The 27,810-nt window shown below is 40.4% G+C and overlaps 2 protein-coding genes across 2 annotated transcripts; both read left to right on the top strand.

The window, feature by feature from the left end:
* The first annotated feature begins 681 nt into the window (after window positions 1-681).
* Window positions 682-6,854, top strand: LOC129094857 (complement C1q tumor necrosis factor-related protein 7). The gene is made up of 3 exons (XM_054603145.1): window positions 682-862; window positions 3,347-3,583; window positions 6,041-6,854. Exons 1-3 carry the CDS (start codon window positions 841-843, stop codon window positions 6,664-6,666), a joined length of 885 nt encoding a protein of 294 aa, XP_054459120.1. The 5' UTR covers window positions 682-840; the 3' UTR covers window positions 6,667-6,854.
* Window positions 6,855-7,811: 957 nt separating this feature from the next.
* cc2d2a (coiled-coil and C2 domain containing 2A) lies at window positions 7,812-27,597 on the top strand. Its single transcript, XM_054602308.1, has 38 exons — window positions 7,812-7,874; window positions 10,000-10,081; window positions 10,267-10,320; window positions 10,526-10,606; window positions 10,705-10,852; window positions 11,919-12,010; window positions 12,116-12,217; window positions 12,309-12,389; window positions 12,471-12,665; window positions 12,794-12,953; window positions 13,051-13,187; window positions 13,277-13,408; window positions 14,931-15,140; window positions 15,262-15,368; window positions 15,472-15,612; window positions 16,387-16,543; window positions 16,778-17,046; window positions 17,220-17,397; window positions 18,536-18,689; window positions 18,804-18,951; window positions 20,026-20,164; window positions 20,288-20,491; window positions 20,598-20,690; window positions 21,207-21,298; window positions 22,741-22,908; window positions 23,008-23,062; window positions 23,151-23,260; window positions 23,909-24,005; window positions 24,125-24,223; window positions 24,307-24,483; window positions 25,096-25,299; window positions 25,381-25,470; window positions 25,553-25,666; window positions 26,323-26,457; window positions 26,570-26,692; window positions 26,776-26,834; window positions 26,906-27,083; window positions 27,231-27,597. The coding sequence occupies exons 1-38, from the start codon at window positions 7,861-7,863 to the stop codon at window positions 27,414-27,416; spliced, it is 4,965 nt and encodes a 1,654-aa protein (XP_054458283.1). The 5' UTR covers window positions 7,812-7,860; the 3' UTR covers window positions 27,417-27,597.
* Window positions 27,598-27,810: the final 213 nt, after the last annotated feature.

The raw sequence follows: 27,810 nt of genomic DNA, 5'->3' as shown, positions 1-27,810 counted from the left end.
AAGTCCTAAAATATATATATTTTTAATCATAAAGCTGCCATCTTTGCTGCATGTATTACCTTAAACAACACTAACAGTATCTCACTTCAACATTTAGGGTTTTGCATGTTTAACTTCGTGATTTCTATATGTTATATAACAACTTTTATATATTTATATATACATAAAAACTATACTTTACAAAATACCCCTCAAGTGTTAACATACACATCAATAAGGTGAAATAATAATTTCAAAATCATGTTAATATATATCTTAGTTTTGTTTTTTGTTAGTATATAATTCTATATGTATTTTAATTGATGCATTAATTGATTGAATATAGAAGAAAATAGAAGAAGTCCCTGAAAACACTTCCTGTCACATGTTCTGGCCCCATCTAGAGGAGAATGTCTGAAACACTGAGGTCAACGAGGCACAAACGACTTCTCCCATTCATTAAATCTGACTTTTCATTGAACAGCCGCCGTATTCTACAGAGTCAAAGTGTCTCATATCTGAGGAATCCTCCTCCATGACATAATGGAGTTTATTCTGCATGCACATGCAGAGTCTGGATGCCCGCTGTTTGCTTTAGGGAGGAGAAGGGAGTGGACTAGAGGAGAGGAGGAGGAGGAGGAGGAGGAGGAGGGAGGGTTGGATGGAGTGAGTGCAGACTGCTGCTGCTGCAAAACACCGACGGCAACGACGCAGATGAGCTCTGCACGCACATATCAGAGAGCAGGAGGAAATAAAAAAAGAGACAAATAACATGTTAACCAAAGGATCAGACCTCACAGGAGACTGGAATCTGAGCAGATAGGACGCAAGAAACAGTGAGCGTTTTGATGAGCTCTGGAGATGAACTGCTGCCAAATGTGGGGTAAGAACTCTGTTCCATACTTCTGCCTGTGAAGTTCAGAACATCCTTCATTCAGAGTATTAAACTAAATCTCTTCTTTAAGATCCACAGCAGAACTTGCAGAGAGAATACCTGGAATACCTTTGCAAATACCTTCTGTGTGTGATTACATTTATTGAAATAAGGATCTCCCTGAAAAGCAGTTAGACGCCTTATTTGTTCTTTACAAACTTTTTCTCACACGATGACCTGGTTTTTATAAAACACCTGCAGCTCGAGGAATCATTGCTAAACTTCTGACTCCTGACTTCAATTACAAACAGCCAGAGGCCTCGATGGAGGCTGCCATCGTTTAAAGTGGACACAGACATTCTCAGTGAAGCAGAGCCAGAACACTATATTTTCATTTCATCTGTAGAAACTGTCCGGCTCCACATGTTCACTGCAGGAAAAGGAGAAAATAAGAAGCTAAATAATAATAATAAGAAGAAGAAATGGCTTTATTTTGAAATGAATGTCGACTTATTTCACTTGTAAAGGTGTAGCTTATGATTTAATGGACAGGTGCAACTCCAAACTAATAGATTTCACTATGAAACGTCACCAGTTGATTACTGACATTAACTATTATTGACTATTATTTTTTGCATTACAAGTTTTCTGAAATGTTATGTTTAAATATGCAAATGAGGCATTATCTAATGGAAACTTTTGGAGAATTTAGGAGAAATCTACAGACGCAAACAGACAAAGTAGTAAAATAAACGTTTTATTTCCACTAGTCTGAAAGAAGGTGTGTTGTGTTGCAAGTATATCCATGTGTGTTCGTAAAGAGAAGGTCATTTCTTTAATAATAGCCATTTTTACTAACACTGACATCATCGCTGCAGAGAGAAATGGCGGGCGCGGTTTCTCTCTCAGAGGAGTCATTACCCTCAAAACCAAAAACATGCTACGCTAACACATAGAAGATCAACGTGTGTGTGTGTGTGTGTGTGTGTGTGTGTGTGTGTGTGTGTGTGTGTGTGTGTGTGTGTGTGTGTGTGTGTGTGTGTGTGTGTGTGTGTGTGTTGAACAGCAGCTGCACGTGTCCTTCCTGTTTATTTTGTCGTGTTTACTGTCCCGTCAGAACACACATCATTTGGCTGATGCGTACAATGACATGACAAAAAAACATACTTCCTTTTATTTTTAGAGACCGAGAAGAGGATGACATGTTCTGAGAGAGACGGCCAAAGAGCAGATGTGAAGCTCACATTCTCACACCCACGTGTGCAGAGAACAAACAAGTGTGTTAGTGGAATCTATAAATCTTCATTTTTCTTTGCATTTGCCAAATTCCTCAAAGAAAAACATCTTGATAACATTCCATCAACGTCACTATTACGAAATGTTTGATGTTCAACATATGTCTTTTTTTTAATCCCTGAAACATTAAAACATATAATAATTGAGCCTTTGCTTCACGATGAGATTCCCCTGATAGAAATTGCGCTGGATGTTATGTAATAACTCTGGAATGTTGGAACACATATCTTGGATCAGAGACAAAGGTTTGGATTGAGGTCGCTCACATACAGATCTGTGGGCGGATGAGAACATCAGCCCGTGAGACGATTGCTTCTCATTACGAGAGTCACATCTGGCCTCATGTTGTACTCCATACCCAATTAGATCCATCAATAATGTTTTGTTCTGTCTGCGTCCATGGCAACACCAATGGAAGTGTTTTAGAGCACCGCGAAAACTGTCAACGGGCCCCCATTCCGGGTGAGAACATTGTTTAAGAGTCTGGCAACTAAACACAATGTTTCTGTCTTATATATAAAAATACTTATTAGGAATAACCCTTTGAGATTTACCGTCTCATTTCCAAGGGGGTCCTCGACAACAATTATACAATACAAGCACAATTAGACAAAACATTCAAACAAAATTAATAAAAAGATAATTAAACGACACCAAATATATCAAAATACAAAATAAATATGAAGAAATACGACATATGAAATCAGGAGGTCAAACTCAAACAGAGCATGAGAATGGATCTTTCTTTCACAGGTTATAGAGAAGCATTATTCACAGTGATAGCATTAAGTAATGAAGTCATAAGACATAATCATAGAGAGGTCATTTTGGAAATGCAAAACTGATCCTATAATAATAAGATATCTTTGAACAAGTGTTACGATGATATGGATCGAATATTTACAGGTAGATTATTCCAATCAGCTGGAGAAAAAGGAGCTGTACAGAGTGTCTCAATTGATAATTAGAGGAGAAAGGTACCATCAGCTGTTTTAAATACTGAGAGTATGTTCTTATTGTTGGCTTTTTATATTTCCCTTCTGCTCTGAATATCTGCAAAATCAAAACAAATCTTCTTATTATTTTTGATAAATGATGCCATAAATTGAGTGTTGATCTTAAAACATAATCTCCATGTTTGTCTTAAAGGCTGAGCTGTCGGTGAAGTCTCTGAACATCTCTGTTGTGCATTCACAGATGTGAGGCTGTGGGCGTTGATGATGGTGGTCTGTCTCTGTCACTGCGTCTTCGGACAGCTGTTTGACACCAAAGTGAGAGGAGCGCCGCGTCTCATCTGCAGCGTCCCCGGGTCCCCGGGCCCCGCCGGCAAACCGGGTCCCGGTGGGCCCCCGGGAGCCGATGGGAATGCTGGTATCCCGGGAAGAGATGGCAGGGATGGCAGGAAGGGTGAAAAGGGAGAAAAGGGAGACACAGGTATTTTATGAAACATAAACAGATCCGGAATCAGTTTATGTGGGCAAATAACATAAACACTATACGGCTCTGTGCAGGAGAAGAGCTGACACTGAAACAGTTTCATTTACGTGACAGCTGGCAGGAGTGGAAGCTGAAGTAGAGACAATGAAGTGATGAGTTACAAAGAAAGACTTGTTGACATAAATAGAATAGTTATGAAATGACGTGTCAGACAAACTATGAAGGAGATATTTAGAATAGAATACAGACGAAAGAGGAGACACTACAGGTGAATAGGGTAAAAAACAACTAATAGATATCACCATGAAACTTCACCAGTTGATTACTGACATTAAGACGATTGATTTTTATACCACAAGTTTTCTTTAAATGGAAATGATGCATGATCGTATTAAATATGTGCTAATTTCCAGAACATAAATGTGAACATTGGATAAAACCGTGTTCAAAATTCTTGATTCATTTTGTTGACACGTTAGAGTCAAAGGTTTTTATAGAGGGAATGTATGATACCTCTTTGTTTCACTCCATAAATCAGAAAATACTGTCCACAGACACAAAAAACATATATTTTTTCATATATATATATCTGAACAAAGCCCTCTGTGTTAACCTTCAGAATATAGAGAGGAATGAAGCTGTAAAGTTTGGTGTATGTAAGAGCTACTGAAGTGGAGATTTCTGGATCAGAGTCTGAGAAAAAACTCATTCAGAGAAAACGTCCTTTAAAGATATCCATCCATCTTCCGTAACCTGCTTATCCAGTTAAGGGTCGCGGGGGTGCTGGAGCCGATCCCAGCTGTCAACGGGTGAAGGCAGGGTTCACCTGGACAGGTCGCCAGTCTGTCTCAGGGCTGACATATAGAGACAGACAACCACTCACACTCACATCCACACCTACGGGCAATTTCAGAGTCATCAATTAACCTAAGCTGCATGTCTTTGGACTGTGGGAGGAAGCCGGAGAACCCGGAGAGAACCCACACTGACACGGGGAGAACATGCAAACTCCACACAGAAGGTTGTCTGGCCCGGGAATTGAACCCAGGCCCCTCTTGCTGTGAGGCGACAGTGCTAACCACTACACCACCGTGCAGCCCTTTAAAGATATGTTTAGTTAAATTACATACATGTTGAAGACACTACAGGTGAATAGGGTAAAAAAATAATTAATAGATATCAACATGAAACTTCACCAGTTGATTACTGACATTAAGATGATTATCTTTTGTATTACAAGTTTTCTGAAATGTTTAAATATGCAAATGAGGCATTATCTAATGGTAACTTTTGGTGAATTTAGGAGAAATCTACAGACGCAAATATACAAAGTAGTAAAATAAATGTTTTATTTCCACTAGTCTGAAAGGAGACAAGTTATGGAAACTCTGGATTCATTTGGAAGTCGTTAACGTCTCCAGAACCACAGATTTGATCATCTCTGAGGTGTGAACTGCAATAAGTCTGTCAGAAATGACAAGTAAACGTCACACAGTTGTGTTTTCCATTAAGAGTGGAAACAGGAATTCAGACACATACCTCCATCTCAACATGACGCCACACAGAACCTGCTTGTGTTTGCACAAACATACCGTGATTCACAGTGTTCCCTGTAGCTCCAGGGTGTTAGTTCTATAGTTCTATAGTTCTATAGTTAATGAATCGAGTTAAAACTGTGGTGTTCAAATGTTAAAGGTGATGGTGTTCCAAGAGTGACTTCATACATCACATTGGGTGGGGTTTTGTGTTTCCATTGACTGTTGCTTTAATAGTTCAACAAGTGCAGAGCAGTCACTGATTCATATGGCAGAGGATTGATGCGTTCTATAGAGACGTGAAGCCCCGCCCCTCCCAGTAGACCGTTTGAATTATGCAATTAATTACACAGATGATGTTTGTTGTTTTAAAAGAGTAGAAGAAAATAATAAAAGTACTATGTGAAAGACTTGACACACAAGAAGTTGGGCCTTGCTAGCTTGCTAGCCAGGGTAACATCAGGTAGTTATGAATCCCACTGCTCTTCTTGGCAGAACCTTTCTGAGTAGCTGGTTTGGGCAGAAAGTATTGGTTAATGTTAGACATTCACCTCCAGAAGGTTGGGGTCAGTAAAGCCTATTGGTCAGAGCACAGGATCTGAAACAAATCAGGTTACCGATACCTCGGCTAAAAAAAACAAACTGCTACCTTCAGCTTTTGAGCAGTAAATAAAAACTGCTTAAAAGCTGAAAATGCATTTGACAAACCGCATTCTGCAGGATTTACAAGACTGCTGGCAAATCATGGCGCCTGAATGCTGCACAGAAGAGCAGTGGGATTCATGACAACGTGGACTTGCAAAGTTATCTTTTAAATTTACAAACATACGTTTAATCATGGCGATCATAAAACTAACTGTCTATCGCCATTGACTCCAATAATGATGATCCCAACATTATTTTTTTTTATCTGTTTCAGGGTTGAAGGGCAGAGTCGGCCCAACAGGGAAGATCGGAAGCCGAGGCGACCGTGGCCCTGCAGGTAAACAAGGCCCTGCAGGAGAGCAGGGAAGCCTTGGCCCTCCTGGATCTCCCGGCACTGGAGAGAAAGGGAACCAGGGCCAAAGAGGACCAAGTGGAACCCCAGGAACCTGCAAGTGTGGCAGCCTGGTGCCCAAATCCGCCTTCTCCGTGGGAATCACCAGCAGCTACCCTGCAGAGAAAACCCCCATCAAGTTCAACAAGGTCCTGTTCGACGAGGGCGGCCACTACAACCCTCGGACGGGCAAGTTCATCTGTGCATACCCAGGCATTTATTACTTCTCCTATGACATCACGCTGGCCAACAAGCACCTGGCCATCGGGCTGGTGCACAACGGGCAGTATCGCATCAAAACCTTCGACGCCAACACGGGGAACCACGACGTGGCGTCCGGGGCCACGGTGATGTCCCTGAACCCGGAGGACGAGGTCTGGCTGGAGATCTTCTTCCACGACCAGAATGGATTATTTGCAGACCCCGGCTGGGCCGACAGCTTGTTCTCCGGCTTCCTGCTCTATGCAGACACCAACTACTTGGACACACTGGCAGAGGACTATTCATAAAACCTGTTGTTTTTATTACATATATGGTCAAACTATATTTTTATACAGATGTGTGTACTGCTAGTTATGTAGCTATAGAGACCTATCTACTGATTTCAAATTATATTATTTGATTAAGCTTGAATAAGTTTCTGATGTATTTCTTTTGGCTGGGTGTTGGATCAATAATAACTTAAATAAACATTGTTGAGTGCTAGAGTGTGTTCTCCTTTACAAGAAGGCTAAACAAAAGCATGTCTGGGATAATTATAATATGAAAAATGGAAATAGTGCCAAAGACAACAGCTAAAGAAGAATATCGGTTTGGAGTTTTTGGCAGATGTAGCGACCGTGGACCATCGCTATAGCGACCCAAAAGGATTGAAGTCTACTTTTCCATTCAAATCAACGTAGCAGGATGGTCAGAGTGGAGACCATTTTAATGTGTTCCATTGCCATTGCCTAGTTTTTCCAAATTAAAAGTGCTCATAGTTCAAGTCTTGTCAGGACTTAGACCTCAGCTGAATGTGCATGAACGAACGAGTTCACAGCGTAGCAGAAACACGTTAGTTTAGCTGTGAGGATTCAAGTGAATGCACGGTGGAAAATTCAGCTTGTGCAGAAATGAATGCTGCAGCTCCTCTAGATCAACAGAGGTTTCCTGTGTTTAGTTTCACTGCCCTGGAGACCAAAACAACAGTGTGTAATTTATTCAGAAAAGAAAAAAGTCTAGTTTATACACATTTATATACATATTTCTATGTTTTCATCCTAATACAGTACAACCAACATACATGCAACTATCCAATCATCCAGTGCAATACCTGAAAGCTATATATAGTGTATATGTACTTATATACATATATATAGTGTATATGTTTTTCTATTTATTTTTTATTTATTTATCCTGTCTCATATTTAGTTATCACTCATCACTTTATTTCCTTGCTCTTTTGACTATTAAGTTGCTGCAACTCTTGTGGGATCAATAAAGTTATTGCATTATTAGTGCCATGCTGTTTGTTGATGAAATGTATAAAAAAAAGAAAAGGAGCTGACATCCAATCACAAGGAGGCATGACGCGTCGAAGTAGCGACTATGAGCCAATCACAGCACAGCAGGGCGGGGCTTAACGCGAAACACGTCACTGATGCTGGTTTTCATGGTAGGTTGAGGGGTAGTTTACCCCGTTACTAGGCAACGATAACGGCTCCATGGCGTCCTCAAGGTAACGTAAACACGGCTAGCTGTTAGCTTGTTGGCTACTACAAGCATGCTCTTTAGTGTCGTTATGGCTAGCTATAACGTTAGCATCTAACAGCTAGCAGTGCTATCTAATGCTAACGTTAGCATCTAACAGCTAGCAGTGCTATCTAATGCTAACGTTAGCATCTAACAGCTAGCAGTGCTATCTAATGCTAACGTTAGCATCTAACAGCTAGCAGTGCTATCTAATGCTAACGTTAGCATCTAACAGCTAACAGTGCTATCTAATGCTAACGTTAGCATCTAACAGCTAGCAGTGCTATCTATGCTAACGTTAGCATCTAACAGCTAGCAGTTAGATGCCACGTTAGCTATCTATGTAAGCTAACATTAGCATTAGATGCCACTGCTAGCTATGTTAAGCTAACATTAGCATTAGATACCACTGCTAGCTATCTAAGCTAACATTAGCATAGATGCCACTGCTAGCTATCTAAGCTAACATTAGCATTAGATGCCACTGCTAGCTATGTTAAGCTAACATTAGCATTAGATACCACTGTTAGCTATGTTAAGCTAACATTAGCATTAGATACCACTGTTAGCTATGTTAAGCTAACATTAGCATAAGATACCACTGTTAGCTATGTTAAGCTAACGTTAGCATAAGATACCACTGAAAATATAATTTGGAATGAAATTACATTGCGATGTTGGATTATTAATGAATTGTTTTAGTTGAATGAAATTCCATAGCGATTTTGAAAGTGTTTAAATGTAGACCCCCACATAGATTTGTGTTCATTATTACAGACTTTTTAACAAAATTAGTTTTGTTTTTTCAGACAAAATTAAGCAACATTTTGTCAATTATTTTAGATAATTATTATATTATTATTATTATATTCCTTTATTGATCCCCATGGGGAAATTCAAGTGTTGCAGCAGCTCAACTACACAGACACAGACAATAAATACACATACTATACAACTACACAGACAATAAATACTATACAACTACACAGACAATAAATACACATACTATACAACTACACAGACAATAAATACACATACTATACAACTACACAGACAATAAATACTATACATACTATACAACTACACAGACAATAAATACACATACTATACAACTACACAGACAATAAATACACATACTATACAACTACACAGACAATAAATACACATACTATACAACTACACAGACTACACAGACAATAAATACACATACATACTATACAACTACACAGACAATAAATACACATACTATACAACTACAATAAATACACATACTATACAACTACACAGACAATAAATACACATACTATACAACTACACAGACAATAAATAAATACACAGACACATACTATACAACTACACAGACAATAAATACACATACTATACAACAAAATAAAGATAGAACAAAATAAAGATAGATAGATAACCCACTATCAACATCTAAAGAGGCAGCCAAATAAGCCAGTCTGGATATACCCTCCGCTTTTGACAGTAATATTCTTCCTCTCAAGGATCGGTCTCTTTGTAGCCAAGAGTTTAATTTCTTTTGTGTTTTTTCAATGACTGGGTTAAAATTTAACGGACTTCTTATACTTCGTCTTTAGTTATAGTTGCTCCCAGGTATTGAATCTGATCCCTCACACATATCACATACAGTTGAAACCTCACTTTATTTTACTGCCATTAGTTCACATTTTCTTACGTTTAATTTGAGACCTGAAGGTTGTGAAAATCCTTTTATCAACTCCAAAGCAGGAGGAATCTGGGAGGCATTTCTCATGAAAATGGTGGTGTCATCAGCCAGTTGACTGATGATGATATGTCTTTCAGCCATTGTTATCCCTTCCAAAGCACTGTTAGAGACATGCAGAGCTAGGAATTGAGAGCAGATCAAAAACAAATAGGGTGAGATTGGGCATCCTTGTTTGATTCCGCGTGACACACTGAATCTAGGGGAAGTACCAAATTTCAACTTCACTGCACTACTACCATTCTTATAAAGGGTCCTGACAGTTTTGCAAAAAGCATCTCCAAAAGCAGTTTTTTTTAGATGCCACTGTTAGCTATCTAAGCAAACGTTTGCTCTAACATTAAACCTCTTATTTCTGTTATAGTGACTTTCGAGAGAGACTGCGGAAGAAACGTCGAGCTTTGAAAGACACGTTGGTGAAAAACCAAAACGAGGACGACGTTCAGGTAAAGATAAACACGACGTGTTGAGGTGTTTCTGTGGACTGACAGTAACTGAGTTCATCCAGAGCCATAGCTCAAACAGGACTCAACATGATCTGGAGGAGTGTCTCACTTCACACACATTTAGGGCAGAAACACACAGATAGGAGAGCTGTTAACGCTTTGGTGAATCTAATTATACTCGGTAGGCTCTGGTTCCATCTTCTAAATTGAGTGAGGAGAAACAGCGAGCTGCAATGAAGGTTGGTGTGTGTTTTGTAGTTTAGCCTTTAGGCTGTAGCCGCCCTCCTTATTTGTGAAGTGCTGCTGGCTGCTATACAACAATCTTCTCTCTTTTCTCTGCCAATGAAACCTTTTTTTCCAGCTGTGCTTATTAAACCAGTGTGGATAGAAGAAGTTTGTATGCTGTTGCTGTTTTGTCATAGTTGGATGTCTGTGTTGCACCAGGAACCTCAAAGCAGTGAAGAAGATCCAGGAGAGACACTGAAACGCACCTTAAGGGCTCAGAGACAGAGGCGGAAGAAACGGGTACACCTTCCTCTTGCACCCTTTATATCCATTCATTGTGCTCTTTTTAAAGCTCTAACAGTATTCATGATTGTTTCGTTTCTTGGCATATGTATCAGCTGCTAGACCGATCTTCAGCCCAGGAGTCCCATGATGAAGATGTGGAGGAGATCTCCAGCGTTCAGCACCACGGAGAAGATGAGGCTTCAGCTGAAAAAGCAGCTGACCCTCTGGTTTCTTCAAGACCCCCGACTGGATCTCAGAGCGGTTAGTGTCCGTGTTTTCTTTAAACTTGTCTCTCTCTTTTTGATATCATAAAAAAATCACAGGTGCTAAAAACAATACAGGTTTTTTGTTTTGTTAAGAATCTTTTAGTTGACAGAACTCTAACAAAATCACCAAAAACTTCTCAAAATAAACCCATACAACACCCTTCCCAAGTAAAATAACTTTAAAAAACGACAATATCATATCCAAGCAGTCGGTGGCTTATTTCATATAAGATAGTTTCATTATTTGAACAGGGACAAATATAACATGAACCTTGTAAAGAACAAGGGGAGATGTAATCTACCCTGTTGAAAATTGCTATTTTCCACCCATAGTCCTTGGAAAATTAGTAGAACAATAAGGAAAATTAGACATTACGTAAGATCATTTATAATAATAACAATAACTATTTTAATATAGCACAGTTTACAAAGTGCTTTGGCAGACAAAGATGAAAAACAAGGCAAAAAAAAGCTCAACAGTGAGGCCCGACAAACTAAGGTCAAATTTAAACCCTGATAAAACAGTTGAATAGATGAAACCTAAAAACAATTGTTAAAATAAAAATAAACCAAGATATAAAATAAATAAATAGAACAACTTAGTAAAATAAAATAATAGTATCAATGATAAAATAAAGCAGTAAAGCAACGTCACAAAAAGCCAGTCTGTAAAATTGTGTTTAAAGAAGTGATTTATCAGATCAGATCAGAATCAGCTTTATTGGATTTGACTCCGGTTACTTACGCTCAATAATACACAGAAACAGACAAATAAACAAAAGAAATCAAGGATGTCCAAGAAGAAAAAAGGATAAACATTAACTATTTTGTACACAGAAATATAAAAATGCAAAAGTGTGTATATATATGAACATAAAAACACAAAAAAAGAGATAACTGATTCTGCGAGCCTTAGACATGAAAAGAGCACAGAATACCCCCCAACACACACAAGATTAGACCAAAAAGTTCCAAATACAGAGGTACTAAGGTAGTAAATATTGTAATTATAATATAGTAATACATGTAATTATTGTTTAATGATGTACTTTGTCTTCTAGGTGTCTCGTCAAGAACCCAGCATACTACTGACTCCCAAAACTTAGACAGCTTTGTGACACGTCGCCTGGAAGAGAGACTGAGAGCAGCCAGAGTAAACACAATTTATTATTACTATTTAGTTTTTAAACTGGCTTGTAATTGAATAAAATAATGGAAGAAATGATTTACTGGATGAAAAGTATTAACTCTTTTCCAGTCTAAAGGTGAGAGCCTCCAGCAGCAGGAGGCGTCTCTGGAGCCAGCCAGTCGCCTGCAGAGCCTCAGAGACAGAGACACTGTAACAAGGTTTGACCGGGAGGTGAGCTTCTGTCTTTAGCGGTGGCCAAACAGGGTCCTCTAACCATGACTGTACCCGCTGCAGTGGAGGTCTAACTCCCAGTGTTTTACAGGTTGATCCAGACCGAAGTGGAAGACACGATGACCCTCTGGCCCTCAGCACCAGGGTCAAGTTCAGAGAAGCATCAAGACGAGTAAGGACGGAGACACGATGGCAATAATGTTAAGAACAAATCATTGTCTTATATTTATTTATTAATTCTTTGCGAATACAGACAGAAAAGGGCCTGCCGACCGCTGAGGAGGCATACGATTTCTTTACACTCGACTTTGAGCCGGACCCAGGAGAAGCAGCTGAGAAGAAGAGCAAGAAAAGAGACAAACAGAGAAGAACACATGAAGAGGACAGAGAGGAAGCTGAGGAGCAGGAAGCCGCTGAGGACCGTAATCAGGGTGAAAATGAAGACCAGGTAAGACGCCGACAACAATATTGTAAGATGATTTGGTGCATTGTGACTATTTCCACCTGTTCTGTAGCTGTATTTGCATGAGACTGAGTAGATTCCCAATGCCCCACAAATTATTTTTCCTGCCGCAGAGTGAAGAAGCTCCTCTTGTGAGAGACGAAGAGAACGATTTATTCGCCATTGAACAATCGTCAAAAGACTTCCTGGAAGTGAAGAAAGCAGAGTATGTCGGGTACCGAAAACTCGCTCAGCACGGGAGCGAGCTCCTCTTCACGCCCAGTTTTCGAACAGGTAGCCTCTAATGTACAAAACCACCTGATGTAATGTCATCTTAAATACTCTGATGAGGAAAAAACATTTTAACTGCCTCTATCTGTCATTGTCACAGTCCCGACCTCCATTAAACTGCCTGAAAACATGAAGCCTCGTTATCTGGAGGACGAGGGTCTGTATGTCGGGGAGAGGCCTCCTGTGTCCATCACCAACGAGAACATTCTGGAGAACCGCATCATGAAGATGGAGGAGGTAATTTCACAGCTCAACAGAGGCGCAGGCGCTGAATCCATGAAATCTTTCAAATATGTAAATGAATATGTTTTTGATTCTTCATTAAGGGAAAGAAGTGGTTCGGTGATGACGGAAGGATCATGGCTCTGCCCGACCCCATAAAGGAATCCTCCACCAGACCCCCTCTCTTCCACATGGAGGAGGACCTGGACCCTGCACTGCAACCTGTTTACAGGAAGGTAAGACAAATGCCGACGCTCGCTTCTATCACTTCCTTCATTTGTCACATCTAAAGCACCGTGCACGTTCACACACTGCAAGTGTGTTCTCTAATCCCTTTGGCATTTTGAAAGTTTGGCATTTGGTACAAAGGAACAGGGAGGGGGGAAGAGTTTGTTATCTGGGAATAGAGCAGAGTTGGAGGCTGACACATCTGTGATATCATCTCTACTGACAATATACAGCTACATCAAATATCCAACAGGGTATTAAGAGAAATAGAAGATAGGAAGTTTCCTTTGGAAAAATGTTAGCTTTTAATATGCATTTCTTGTCCTCTTTATCACAAGAAAGAAGAGTTTAGATCTTTGGTCTGTCCTAAAACCCATACTTCCATCACATGATGGCAGGGAGTAGGCAAGTCAGATCAATGCCAACCCCCAGTGCACTTAAAGGGACAGTAGTGATGTTTATCAGTGTGTCTGTGTGAGGTTCTCCTCCACAGTCAGTGTTTCACTACAGCAGATGTTTGTAGAAACAGACAGGAGAACCAGCACGGAGCAGATCAATGTTCTGCTGTGGACGTATTTTAGACTCCTAAAAGAATCAATATCAGTTTAAGAGAACGCTATATTTAGAATATTTACACCTCTTTACCTTTATGACGGAGAACTGAAGCTGTTATCTATGCTCTCTACAAAGACACCAGACTACATTCACACAAACAGAGATTTAACCTCTCAGAACACAGGAGCTACTGCTCTACTGCTGCCTCCACCTGTTAGTCTGTTTGTGTTATTGTGGGACTTTGGTGTTTTAAAGGGTTAATTTAGATTCAACAAACTCATAGTAATCATAACTCATAATGCCCCCTTCTTATATAAAGGATAAATAAAAAACAACAACATTTTGTAAGTCTGTTCTTTCTTACATGATACTTCCTGTATTTCTTAAATCAGGCTATATTTTGCACTTCTTGAATGATAGAAAGCTAGACAACTTCTTCAAGTCATTCATGATGATATTCCAGATTTTCCCGGTAAATTTACCCCGTTAAATTCATTGTGAGTGTTCTGCTATATCCTCCCATCCTTCCTTAAATTTGGCAATGGAATGACTGACCACAGAGGCAAAACATAATAAAATATGGTAACCCTGAGAAAACAGATAATGCCAGTTACACAGATCTGTTCTGGTTCTCTGGCTGGGAGTGTCTGAGTGGGAAACCCCCCAAAGAACTTTTGTCTTCCCATGCATTTCTTTTTTTTTCACTCTGCAGACAGGCACAGCTGCCACATTTTAATCATCTAGAAAACAGAGCCGTCCATTGTAGTTAAATTGAGTGTTAATCTTACATTGTTGTCACGCATGACATTACAGAGCTCCCTGACGGTGTTTTCACTCACCAACTATTTCACACTTCCTTTACACACATACTCAGATACACTCGGGTAAACCACAAGCAATGACTACACTTCACTGTGATTAGTATTTTCCAGAGTGTTGCATGATGGATGGAGTTGTGTGTCGTCCCCCCCCCAGGCGCTGAAGTCCAAGAATGCAAATCTGTATCTCGCCGGTGCAGCAGACCCAGAGGGAGACTACCAGCTGGATGTGGACGTCTCTGGGCTGATCTTCTCCCATCACCCGCTCTTCAGTCGGGAGCACGTTCTGGGGGCCCGTCTGGCTCAGCTGTATGATCAGTACCTCACCAGGCAGGGCAATAATCTCACGGGACACCTTACTGACAAGGTAAACGTCACCAGACGACTGTCTCAACGACTCTGTGGAACACCCATGAATACACGTAGAAAATGTTTGTCATATCCAGACACGCCACACCTATACATTGTGTGTTTCCTGTGTGCTTTAGTTGAACGGACTGAGGAGTGCACTGCGGAATATACTTGAGATCCATGGCGGGGAGAGCCTCACTCCATCCATGCAGCAGAGGATATCTGAGTACAGTCTGGAGATTAGGTGAGTTCCCCAGATTGTCCAAACTATCTTCATCCCAGAAACTAAAATGCCCTTTCTAGCACCATGACAATAAATATTCCTTCTCTCCCGTTGATTATCTTAGGAACACTCGGCAGCTGCGAGACAGTGAGCAGGAGAAAGACAGGACTCTGCTGAAGCACATCGTTAAGGTGTGGAAGGAGATGAAGGCCCTCAGAGACTTTCAGAAGTTCACCAACACGCCCTATAAGCTCTACCTCAGGAGGTAAATCTCTTTGTGTAGTTGTATGTGGCATTAATACACTGTCTGGTGCTGCTCCATAGAACTTTAGTAAAAATGATATGTTCAGGAATGTGCTTCAGGAAGAGACTCTATTGCACTATTAATAGGAATATTAATCCAGATCACCATCAATGTAAAACCTGCATTCTCTCTAGTGTCCATCAGGGGGCGACTCCTCTGGTTGTATAGAAGTCTATGAGAAAATGACTCTACTTCTCTCTTGATTTATTCCCTCAGTAAACATTGTAAACATGAGTTTATGGTCTCAATCTCTAGTTTCAAGTCTTCTTCAATACAGCATGATGTTCATTTAGTTCATTTAGCAGGGTATGATTTAGGGCGGGGCTACTGTGATTGACAGGCCTCTACCAGAGCCAAATACGGGGTCACTACGTCACTCCTTCGCATTCCAAATATGGGAACTGTCTGGTCTCTGTTGTAACAGAATGAACTGAATTCAGGGGAAGAAGAACCTTATAAAAATTCTTATTAGGATGTAAAGATTTTTACATTAGCAGGAATTTAGCACAACATGGAAGCGAAAGCAGTAGTCTGTTTATTTACCTGTGGAAATAAAAATCAATGAAAAATTGTGATCTCAATAGTGATAAAAAAATAATGGTGTCTAATACGGGGTGGGGGTGGGGGGGGGGCTGGATAATGTTTGTGTCTTCTCATGATTGTATTCTACAGATGTTTGGATCCTTTTCATTAATGTGCTGTGTGTTTTTGTTCTTTTTTTCAACCATGCTCCAGAGAGAATGTGGACCAGGCGTCAGATGAGCGAGAGTACGAGGAAGAAATCTTCTCAGAGGTTGTTGAATTGGAGGCAGAGATGGAGGAAGTTTACCAGAGAAAGCTGGTCGAGTACAAGAAACAGCTGGAGGAGTGGAAGCTCTGGAGACGGAAACAGGTAGAGACTAGAGCTAGATTGGAAGATCGGCCATGCAGCTTTTAGTTTACTGCAGATATATCAGTACCATTCTTAAGCTAAATAAAACCTTTAAAAAGCTTTTTGGATCAGCTGGAAATAAATAATAATAATAATAATAATAATAAACAAAAGAAGTTCACAGTCTGGTTTGATATCAAGACAGTGAATATTCACACATATATATTAACACACAACATCCCATGTTAACTGTAGAAAGCAAAAAAGAAGAAGAGAAAAAAGAAGAAGAAAGGCCAGGATGACACAGAAGAAGATGAAGATGAAGACCAGGAGGCGAGCGAATCAGAGGGGCCCGTTGAGGAAGGCCCCCCGAAGCCGGAGCCTCCGGAGAAGCCGGAGTTTGACTCTCTGGAGCAGCAGGTCAGAGAGAAAGCCTCCAGGATACGCAGGAAACCAGGAGAGTCCATCCTGATCCCAGAGCTGTCAGCATCTGGAAACATCACCGCCAGTGAGCTCTGCCCAAGGTATGAGCAGGAACACAGAGAAAGTTGAAATATATTTAAATATATCCACTATTCTCACCCAGCGGCACATTTTTCACTCGTTCTGAGAAAAGTAAGATGATGAATCTGAATGAAAGGATTTGTGAAGATGAGCTACACTGTTGCATCATGTGTGTTTCCACTCCTCGCTGTAGGCCTGAAACAGCTCGTAGGGAGGACGTTTCAAAGCGCTCCCTTTTCATCAAGATCCTGTACAACAACAAAGAAGTCTCCCGAACCGACAGCCGCTCTCTGAACGCCGACTTCAGAGTGCACTTTGGTCAGATTTTCAACCTCAAGATACTCAACTGTCCCCAGAGCATCAATTTGCAGGTACAGTGCAGAAAACATGTAGCGTCTGCTTGATAGATTAATGCATGGACTATATTCCTTCTAGGGCTGTACCGAATGTCGTTTTTTTTACATTGAAAGGTTGTATTGAGGTTTTCAAATGAGGCTTATGATGTCTGTCATTGTATGAGGTCATCACCCCTAAAAAAATGGGAATTAATAGATTTTTTGTTATTGTACTTAAATAAATGTAACTCATGGTGCTGTTAGATTGCTGCTGGACTAAAAACCGAAGGGTTAAACACCGACCCGTTCAATGCTGTGCAAACTTAACCGCTAGCTTGTTGAACCGTTGCACCATTTTAGATACAGGCATCCTAATTATTTGATAAAGTGCCAGAGACATAGAAGAGGCAGTTATCTAAACATAGGCCTATCATTAAATAGCCCGCCTTAGTTCATATAGAAAGTCTGTGTTATTGATCATATTATATATAAATATCAACCAATCTACGCATTTATGTATTTCTGAGATGTTTTTCTTCTCCTTAATTTGCATAAAGGTTGTTTTTTAAAGCCAAAACGCCAATTAATATGGAATAAAGCACATATTTAGTTAGAAAAAACATGTTGTGAATTTTTTATAATATTTTTTCAATACGTTATGAGCACAGACGGGGTCAGAAACAACGCTGCCAACAATGGAATCTAAGATAAGATAAGATAAGATAATCCTTTATTAGTCCCGCAGCGGGGAAATTTGCAGGCTTACAGCAGCATAGAGTAAAGTGCACACAAGAGACATAGTAGAAGAAAGACAAGATAAAAATCAAAAAATCAAAATCAAAAAACAAGTATTATAAATAAGCAATAAGAAACAAAAACAACAATAATTCTACAAATGGAATAAAATTAATAATAGTAGTGGAGCCTGATTTTTATCTGACACTGGGTTGTCTACTGGGTTTAAATAGAATGAATAAAAAAATAATAGCAATGTTAGGAATTAAGCTTTTAACTGTTACGCCACAGCCTTAATTCTTTTCTCATTTCTGTGTGTGTGTGTGTGTGTGTGTGTGTGTGTGTGTGTGTGTGTGTGTGTGTGTGTGTGTGTGTGTGTGTGTGTGTGTGTGTGTGTGTGTGTGTGTGTGTGTGTGTGTGTGTGTGTGTGTGTGTGCAGGTGTTTGAGGAGATGGGCTCGTCGTGCTCCCTCCTGGCTCAAGTGTTTGTTCCGGTGCCAGAACCTTCAGTTGTGACGAGCATCGTCCCCATCGAGGAATACGAGTTCAGCAGCAACCAGAGAGTGATGTTCGACCACGAGGGCGTTGGGAGCGGTAAACGCCACAAATATATTCCCACTGAAAGGAAAACATCTGTATTTCAATATGATTCATAGCCCTCACATTTTTTGTCTTCCTGTCTCTCGTCCTCTCTGTATTCCTCTCCAGACGTGCCGCTCTCCTTCGAGGCCGACGGCAGTAACAAGCAGACCCTGCTGACCTCTGGGAAGCTGTCCTGCTGTGTTTGTTGGGGGTCCGGGGAGGACGGCGTCCCGCTCGCCCCTCCGGTGTCTCAACAGCCTGGTGGCGTACACAGGTAATGTCACCCAAAGGACAGTGCTGGTGGTTGTGCATCCTTCAGCTCATGATCTACACATCCTGTATGATTTACATCACTGCTTAGTACAGTTGTTTAGGTTTAACGATGCAGTGGAAGCTAGTGGTTTCAGTTTACGTCAGCATTATGTAAACCTGGCAACGTGCTCAGACTTGAAAGTTGTTTAATATAATCAATCATGTTAAACTTTAAGCTCTGTTTGTGCATCAAAGGTTATGGAAAAGAGGGGAAGTTTCTTAAAAGTCCTCTATATTGATTAAGGGCCTTCAACAGCTCAGGAGAAATGCTGATCAGCAACATTAAAAGTGCATTGAACAACATATTCAAATTGGCAATCCATAAACATTCCCATGTTTGCTTATTGCTTGTTTTGTCTGATAACATAGTTCAATAATGAATCTCAAGGCTCATTAATCGCTTTCTTCAACTGCACCTGAATGCATCTGTCTGAAGGAAGGTTAATGTCTCTGCAAGTTAAGTGTCATATCCCATTAAAATGAGCTGCAGCTGGTGTCTGAAATAAGTCTAAAAACATGCAGTATCAGGGTTCCTAGGGTCATGGAAAATCATGGAATTAGTCATTTATAATCAAATGCATTAAGAATACACTGAGATTACATTTGTTTTTTGTTTTCCCTGATATATATTAAATCCAGACTGATATAAATGCCTGTAAAGGTTTAATAAAATACAAAAGAATGGACAATATATTGACTGTGCCTGTAGTCTGAACTAATTGAAGTTAATAGGGACATAAACAACTGTTAATGACTTGAAAATGTTGTTGTTTAATTTTCATAATTAACATATGGAGTAAAGCATACTTTTTCCATTCTGTCTTTGTACTTAAAGGTTGTAAATAATCATGGACATTTTTATTTGGGGTCCTTTTAAAAGTCATGTAGAAGTTTTGAAATGTTGTCCGTAAAAATGTGTGAACGCTGCAGTTTGCTTAGAAAACAAGTTCTCAGTAATGTATTGTTTATGCAACAAACTACCCAGTGGTAACTGTTTTTTTAAAGTATTAATCACTTTACTTCTCTGTGTTTTTAGTGGCCTGGGCCGTCTCGATGCGGTCACATTTATTGGGGCATCTGGACTATACGACATGAAGAAAATTGGCGAGTGGGCCACACAGTCACGACTGGACCCCAACGATCCAAAAAATGCCTCCATCATGCAGCTGCTGAAAGTGCGTATGAGAATATAGAACTGTGCTTAAAAAAAGCCGTCTCATAGATCCAGGAAACTTTTTTGTTTTTTGTTTTTTTGCAATTAAAACATGGCTTCTCTCTCTGTATCTGTGGCTCTCCAGGTGGCCAGCAGTGGAGAGGTGACGGCTCCAGAGTACTTCCGTCTAGAGCAGCTGCAGGAGGAGTTTAACTTTGTGTCCGATGAAGAGTTGGAGAGGTCCAAAAGATTTCGCCTGCTCCGTCTCAGGAACCAGGAAGTGGCAGAGTTTAGAAATTACAAGTGTGTTCCTGCTCTGGAGAGGGAGGTCACTGATAAGGTGTTCCAGGTCAGCCTTCAAAAAACATTTATTATAGAGCAGAATATTATTTATGTGGCAGAATGAGGGTGCATGAGCTCTGAATAACTTTTCTTTTTGTTAAAAATGATTTCAGGAATACGAGAAGAGACTGAAAGAAGGAGAGATAGTTGACACTAAAGAACATCTGGATTCACACAGAGCTTTAGTAGCCAAATACCTCCAGAAGGTGAGTAAACATGTTTGTAATATTACTCCAATAGTTGGCATATAATAGGGCTAAGTAAGATTTTGGCCTTGAAACACAATGAAAACAGTTAATCAAGATCAAGATGTGCCGCATTCCATTTTGAGATAATGTTCTCGTTTTGTCTTTTGGTATAAATCCAGCACTCCCCTTTCCTTTTACTGAATACATATTTACAATATTAAAGAGTCGGCCTGAGGGACTCAACATGGCTGTTCAGGGGTGGCTAGTGTCCCCTCTCGGGGGACATTTTTGATTGGGTGATGAGTCATGACCTTCTCTGGTTTGGTTTGGAAAGGTCTACTTGTCCTGGCTCCATTTTTGCAAGGTTTTGCAACTGCTCCAATTCCAACATCTTTTATCAGATGAGAGTTACTGACTGTTAATAAATTTCACTCTCTATGTAACAGAGTGAAATGGCTCGTAGTGTATCTGGACTTTGCCATAATTGCGCAGCCCTAGCTTGCAGGTTTGTATAATCTTGTTTTTTTCTCACAGATCCGAGAGTCGGTCATCAACAGATTTATTCTTGCCAAACATCACTACCTTCTGTCTGACCTGGTGATAGAAGAGGAGATACCAAGCATCGGGTAAATACATTACTAACTGATTTTTGAGTTTCTAACTTTTAACTTATCTTTCACTACTGACTTTTAATCATTCTTATGTTACGCATGTTTCCATTATTTTATTTTATTTCTTGCCATTAACACAATAGTAATTCAAGCATGCGAGCATGTAGTTTTTCATTTCTGTATCTCCTTCACTTATTCCTCTTTTCAAAGAGAGTAGAAATATGACGAACAGTGCCGAGGCCTTTATAAATCACTCCGATGTGATCCTGTTCTTGGCCTGTTGCTGCTTCGTTCTATTTGATCTTGAGCTCGACACGGCTGAGTATCACTCTCGTCTGGAACATGTGAACCCGTTAACAGGAAATCTGGAATTCATTTTAGCGTTTGATGGCATTCGATCAGATTAACACATACTATTGTAAAACTGTCAGGGCCAATCGCGCTGTTTGGTGTTACTTTGCACATTTCTTTTTCATTATTGAAAGTGAATGTTATAAACTTTTCTGTTCCATTTTTTTCTGCTGTTCATTTTGGTAACAGTGGTGCAGGTCCAGGGTATGATTTTCTTTCTTTTTCTCCCACCCTCTGTGTCTCCATTTAGTTTGAACCCTGAGAACCAGTACAGTAGTGACCTTAGACCTTAGACCATTGACCTTGTGTAGCATTCAGTCCCTTCAGGATTCTGCAGATTATTGCACCAAAACTGTTTGATTTTTGGCCGTGTTTTCTCAAAAGTTATGATGAATTTTAAGTTTTTTTCAGCTGTAAAATTGAAAGATTTGACAAAAGTAAAAATTCTACCAACTCTTGCTAATTTTGCAAGAATTAGATCCTTGACTTAAGTAAAATGATTAATACCACACTGTGTAAATACTACTGAATTGAAAATGTCCCTTAAGTATGCAAGTATAATCAGGAAAATGGTATTAAAAGTATAAAAATGTCCCCTGTGGCTACTATTATATTACATCATTAGATTAATATTACTCTTATTAATGTAAAAGCAGGATTTTACTGTTGTAGTTGGTTAAAGGTGGAGCTCATTATGAAGTATTAACTAATGATTTTTTCCATTATGGATTAATCTGCTGATTTTCTTCCCCATAAATTGTTTGGTTTGTAAAATAAATAGTGAGAAATGACCCCAAGCGACACCTTCACAATGTTTGTTTTGTCCAACTTACATTTCAATCCTCAACATTAAACAAAATAGATTCAAATGATCAACATTATTATGAATATTGTTAGTATTGTGATGATAAAACTGCAGATACCTAGAGGGACTGAGTACTGTTGTTGGTGGTAATACTCCTATCCCACACTTTGAATTATACATATTTTTGATCTCTCAATAAATGATGTGCATACAGTAATATCTGTTTTTGAATGCGCAATTCCCAGTCCCCAGTGTTGGTTGTTGACTAAATAATAGCCGCTGTTTGTTTTGTGATAAACAGGATTCTGGGAATTAACCTTTTCAAGCTGGCTGAACCAAAGCGGCCGCTGAAGCCTCAGAGGAAAGAGAGGAAGAAGGTGACGGCTCAGAATCTGTCCGACGGAGACATAAAGCTGCTGGTCAACATCATGAGGGCCTACGACATCCCCGTCCGCCGGCCGCAGGGAAAGTGAGTGCTCGGTTAAGCCGCTCAACGTCAGAATAATGTCGAGGAAAAATAAAAAATGTAACATTTCAGACACTTAACAGAAATCTGTGTCTATTTCAGTAAACCAGGACAGTCTCAGAGTGCCATCCAGGCCAGTGATTGGCTCATCAGCCAGGTACAACACACCTTCACTCTCCTTTACAGCTGATCGGCAGCATGTGATCGATATCATGTAAGTGTGTTTTTGTGATTTGTTATTGTAGGTACAAGTGAGGCCCTTTGTGGAGGTTTCCTTCCAGCGCACAGTGCTTCAGACAACCACAGCTGAGGGGCCGAACCCCTGCTGGAACGAGGAGCTGCAGCTACCGTTCAGGTGACAACTGTGAATCTCATGGCTCAACCTTTGTCTTTTATTATCAATGTTTGCAGCTGTGTTTTATAGCTACTGGGGGTTTACTCGTGGCCAATTCTAAATCAGCTTTATCTACTTAAATACCTTCGTAAAAAGGTAGGACTCTTTCCAAATTCTGTAGTGCACTTAAAGTGACAGTAGTGATGTTTATCAGTGTGTCTGTGTGAGGTTCTCCTCCACAGTCAGTGTTTCACTACAGCAGATGTTTGTAGAAACAGACAGGAGAACCAGCACGGAGCAGATCAATGTTCTGCTGTGGACGTATTTTAGACTCCTAAAAGAATCAATATCAGTTTAAGAGAACGCTATATTTAGAATATTTACACCTCTTTACCTTTATGACGGAGAACTGAAGCTGTTATCTATGCTCTCTACAAAGACACCAGACTACATTCACACAAACAGAGATTTAACCTCTCAGAACACAGGAGTACACTGACTAGTAATACCTCATACTACCACACTTCAAAACATCAGAACTATCCCTAACACAGTTAGATAACACCAAACAAACTAGCTGAAATGTAAAACTCTTCTTCTTCTTCTTCTTCTTCTTCTTCTTCTTCTTCTTCTTCTTCTTCTTCTTCTTCTTCTTCTTCTTCTCTGCAGTGCCCCAAATGGCGACTACAGCCCTTCTATCTTGCAATCAGTCAAAGACGAAGTCTTCATCAACATATTTGACGAGGTGGTTTATGAAACCGGAGTGGTGAGTTAAACATTTTCTCTCATCACACAAACTGTAATTATATATCAGAACATGTTCTTTGAATTCTTGTATAATTTTCCCTTTTGTTTTTATAATTGAACAACCTCTTTGCTCCTCAGAATGACAAAGACAGAGGGAAATCCATCCACACCCGGGTGGAGAAGCACTGGCTGGGCTCCGTCAAGATCCCATTCAGCACCATTTACTCCCAGTCCAGGGTGAGAGTCCTCGTCTTTGTGTATTTATTACATCACTAACAGATGAGCACACTGACTACCTTTCTTTTTTTTCCATTGGACAGATTGATGGAACATTCAAGGTGAACACGCCGGCAGTGTTGCTGGGTTACAGTAAGGAGAGGAGCCACGGCAACAACGGTGGTTACGACACTCTGAGGAGCCTGAGTGAGGGAGCGTTCATCACGCTCTTCATCACCATCGAACCCCAGCTGGTGCCCGGAGAGTCAGTCAGGGAAAAGGTCAGACATGATCAAGGATGGATCCAGTTTGTGTTGGTTCATGTGTGTCTTCAAGGATTCAAGGATCATTTATTGTCATTGTGCAACACAGGGATGCACGACGAAAAGCAGTTGTAGCCCATTTTCAAAACAAGAACAATAACAACTGGCTGGCTGGTCGGCGGTGATCATCTCAAAGTGTGCTGCTCTTAATCCCCACACTACCTTTTTCAGATATGCTAACATTATTCTGTCATATTAGTGATAAACACTAAAAAATGACCAAAGAATGTAGCAAAATTCATGGGAGCTACCGGCAGCATCTTGTACATTCCCTATCTTTCCATAGAAACGCTCTTCTGAGTATCTATGTCAAATTCGTTATCAGATGTGTTGACATGCTCTAATAAGTAGCTAGCTATGCATCAGTGTATTAATTTGCTCTTATGTTTGTCCTCCTTTTGTGCTACGTATTTACTTTTGCTCTGCTACAAAATGCTAGATTATGGAATCAAAGGTAACCGTCCACTCTAACACTCCATCCATGAGTGCATCATTATTTAAGCGTATTGATTCTTTTCCATAGTTCTGACTGTATTCCTCTGCTGTGACCTCTGACCCTTTCTTCTGCAGTTTGACAGCCAGGAGGACGAGCGTTTACTGCAGGCCTCAGAGAGGTTTGAGCGTGACGCGGTGGGGGCCCACCCGGACCGACCCTGCATCACCACCGTCATCGACCTCAACGGGAAGACCGTCTTCGTCACGAGATACATCCGACCTCTGAACCCCCCGCAGGAGTTACTGGACGCTTTCCCCAACAACTCCCAGGAGACGGCGGTCAGTGGCTCGACTGCAGTTTATGTAGAAAGAGGGTTACTCCAAATCTACTTTAGTAGTAACTTCTTGTATTTCTTACAGTCCCTGGTCGCCAGATTTGTCTCGCTCATCCCCTCTCTGCCGGACAGAGTTTCCTTCTCTGGTGCCTGTGACCTGTGGAGCACTTGTGATGTGAGTGAACTCTCTCAGAGGGGTTGTGATTGGAAAAAGAGGGACGTGCCGATCTCACGGTGACTCATGTTCTTTTTTTCAGCAATTCCTCACCCTCCTAGCGGGAGACGAAGAAGAACACGCCGTGCTCTTGTGCAACTACTTCCTGTCTATGGGCAAGGAAGCCTGGCTTATAATCGGCACGGCCATACCAGAGGTGTGTGATGACTATTGTGAACAGCAGTGCCCCTACATGGAGTACAGATCTAAAAAAGTGTTGTTTTATATATATATATATGGTATCATTCTAAATGTTTCCAACAAATCTTAGAAATAATTCATTTTAATCAGGGTATCGGTGAGTTTCATATGGTCACCTGTCATATCCTCTTTGTGCAGCATCTGCTTCGTGGTTGTCTGCCAGAAGCTGAATTTACTTTTTCAATGAACTTCAGATCTTTGTATTTTATAGCCAGATGAAGTATTTTAGTCTTCGGACAACTGGATCTTAAATTATCAGATAAACAAGCTAGGCTAACGTTAGCATTAGCTCCACTTTTAGCTCCTCCAGGACGTCCTTTATCCTCAGAACAGCATCTAGAAACACTGATTTTTAACATGAAGCTGCTTTATACAATGTTGTAATTAGAGGAGGAGAACTGAATACTGAAGGATGAAGACCGCAACTCCCATAATCCCACGCTGCTTCACCACGTCTTCTGTTATTGTTTTAAATTGAGACACAGAAAATAACATATTGTGCTTTATATGAGTTGTAAAGTCTCTCTTTTATGTTTTTTGTATATATACTAATGAGGAGCTTTTGAGTCTTTCTGCAGCAGCACTAATACTTTTGATGTCTTTATTTTTTAGGGACCCACAGCCTACGTCCTGACCCTCGAGCAGAACCGTTACCTGATCTGGAATCCCAGCAGCGGTCAGTACTACGGACAGTACGACACCTTCTGCCCACTGCAAATAGTCGGCTGCCTGGTCAACGCCGACAATGTGAGTGAAGAGAGAGCAGCTATATGACATCAAAATACCAAGTTATGATGCGCCATTTAGTTCTTCACTTTCCTTTAGATTGCAACAGATTATTAAATAACTTTTTATTTAGGTATGGTTCAACGTTCAAGAATATATGTCGCCGATGACGATGAGTTTCGACACCACAAAAGCCAATTTGTGGAAGCCGTTTTTCTCCCGATCCTTCTCTCACCCCGGGCTTTCGAGTGTACAAGTGAGTGTTCAGCATTTATATATAATCTGGATCTTTATTCACTTGTATTTATGACATTTTCTTCTAAATCTAATCCTCTCTAGCCAGAGGAGCTGGTGTATCGCCACACAGACAAAGCAGCTGCAGCAGAGCTCCAGGACAGGTAAGTTAACATCACTTTGTTAAGCTACAATCACACAAGAGACGAAACATTTACAGTCCCGATCTCCGTAGAATTGAGAAGATCCTGAAGGAGAAGATCATGGAGTGGCGCCCTCGTCACCCAACCCGCTGGAACCGCTACTGCACCACCACCCTGAAACAGTTCCTGCCCAAACTGGAGCAGAGTGGAGGAAGGGACGTGGCCGAGGGGCATCGCCACGAGCTGCAGAGCCTGCTGGGAGACAACAGGGTGAGTCTGAGACGCGCCTTGACTGATTCATTGAATGATGTCATCAGTCTACCATTTCAATGATAGAATATTCTCCGATCTGAAAGAAATGCGTCATCTAGCAGAACCTACATTAATAAACCCCTCTTTTTCTCTCTTTTTTTTTAGATTTCAGGATTCCCCCTGCATCTACCGTTCTCTGAGATCCGGCCCATCGTGGAGGCGGTGTACAGCACCGGAGTCCACAACGTTCACACGTCCAATGTGGAGTTCGCCCTGGCCGTGTACGTGCACCCCTACCCTAATAACGTCCTCTCTGTGTGGGTGTACCTGGCCTCGCTCATGCGGACGTGAGACAAGAGACGCTCATCTTACTGTTTATTTTTTATTTAAATGAGTTTTATCTTTATTTAAGATGATGACTTTACACTCTGTTGCCACACTATTGTATAGTTCATGTATTTAATGGATACCATATATTTGTAATACACAGTTAACAGTTTGATATCTGTACATCAAAACCAAAAACCTTGCATTAAATCCTACTTTTTCTAAATAATGTTTATTTGTTCTTGACTCTGAGAATGGCCATTTCTGCAGCTATAGCTTGTGCTTGAGTTGTATTTGACTTTATTGAAATATGTTTACAATATTTGTATATGTTAACATATGTGTATGGAAGCCCTGAGAGGTAAAATGATTGTTTCCATTTTCTGTGTTTATGACTTAAGAACAGGTGGGGGAAAAA

The sequence above is a fragment of the Anoplopoma fimbria genome, chromosome 8, assembly GCF_027596085.1.
Source record: "Anoplopoma fimbria isolate UVic2021 breed Golden Eagle Sablefish chromosome 8, Afim_UVic_2022, whole genome shotgun sequence".
NCBI classification, from domain to species: Eukaryota; Metazoa; Chordata; class Actinopteri; order Perciformes; family Anoplopomatidae; genus Anoplopoma; species Anoplopoma fimbria.
Note: the sequence above shows the minus strand (reverse complement) of the source record. Positions and strands in the feature narration are given on the sequence as shown.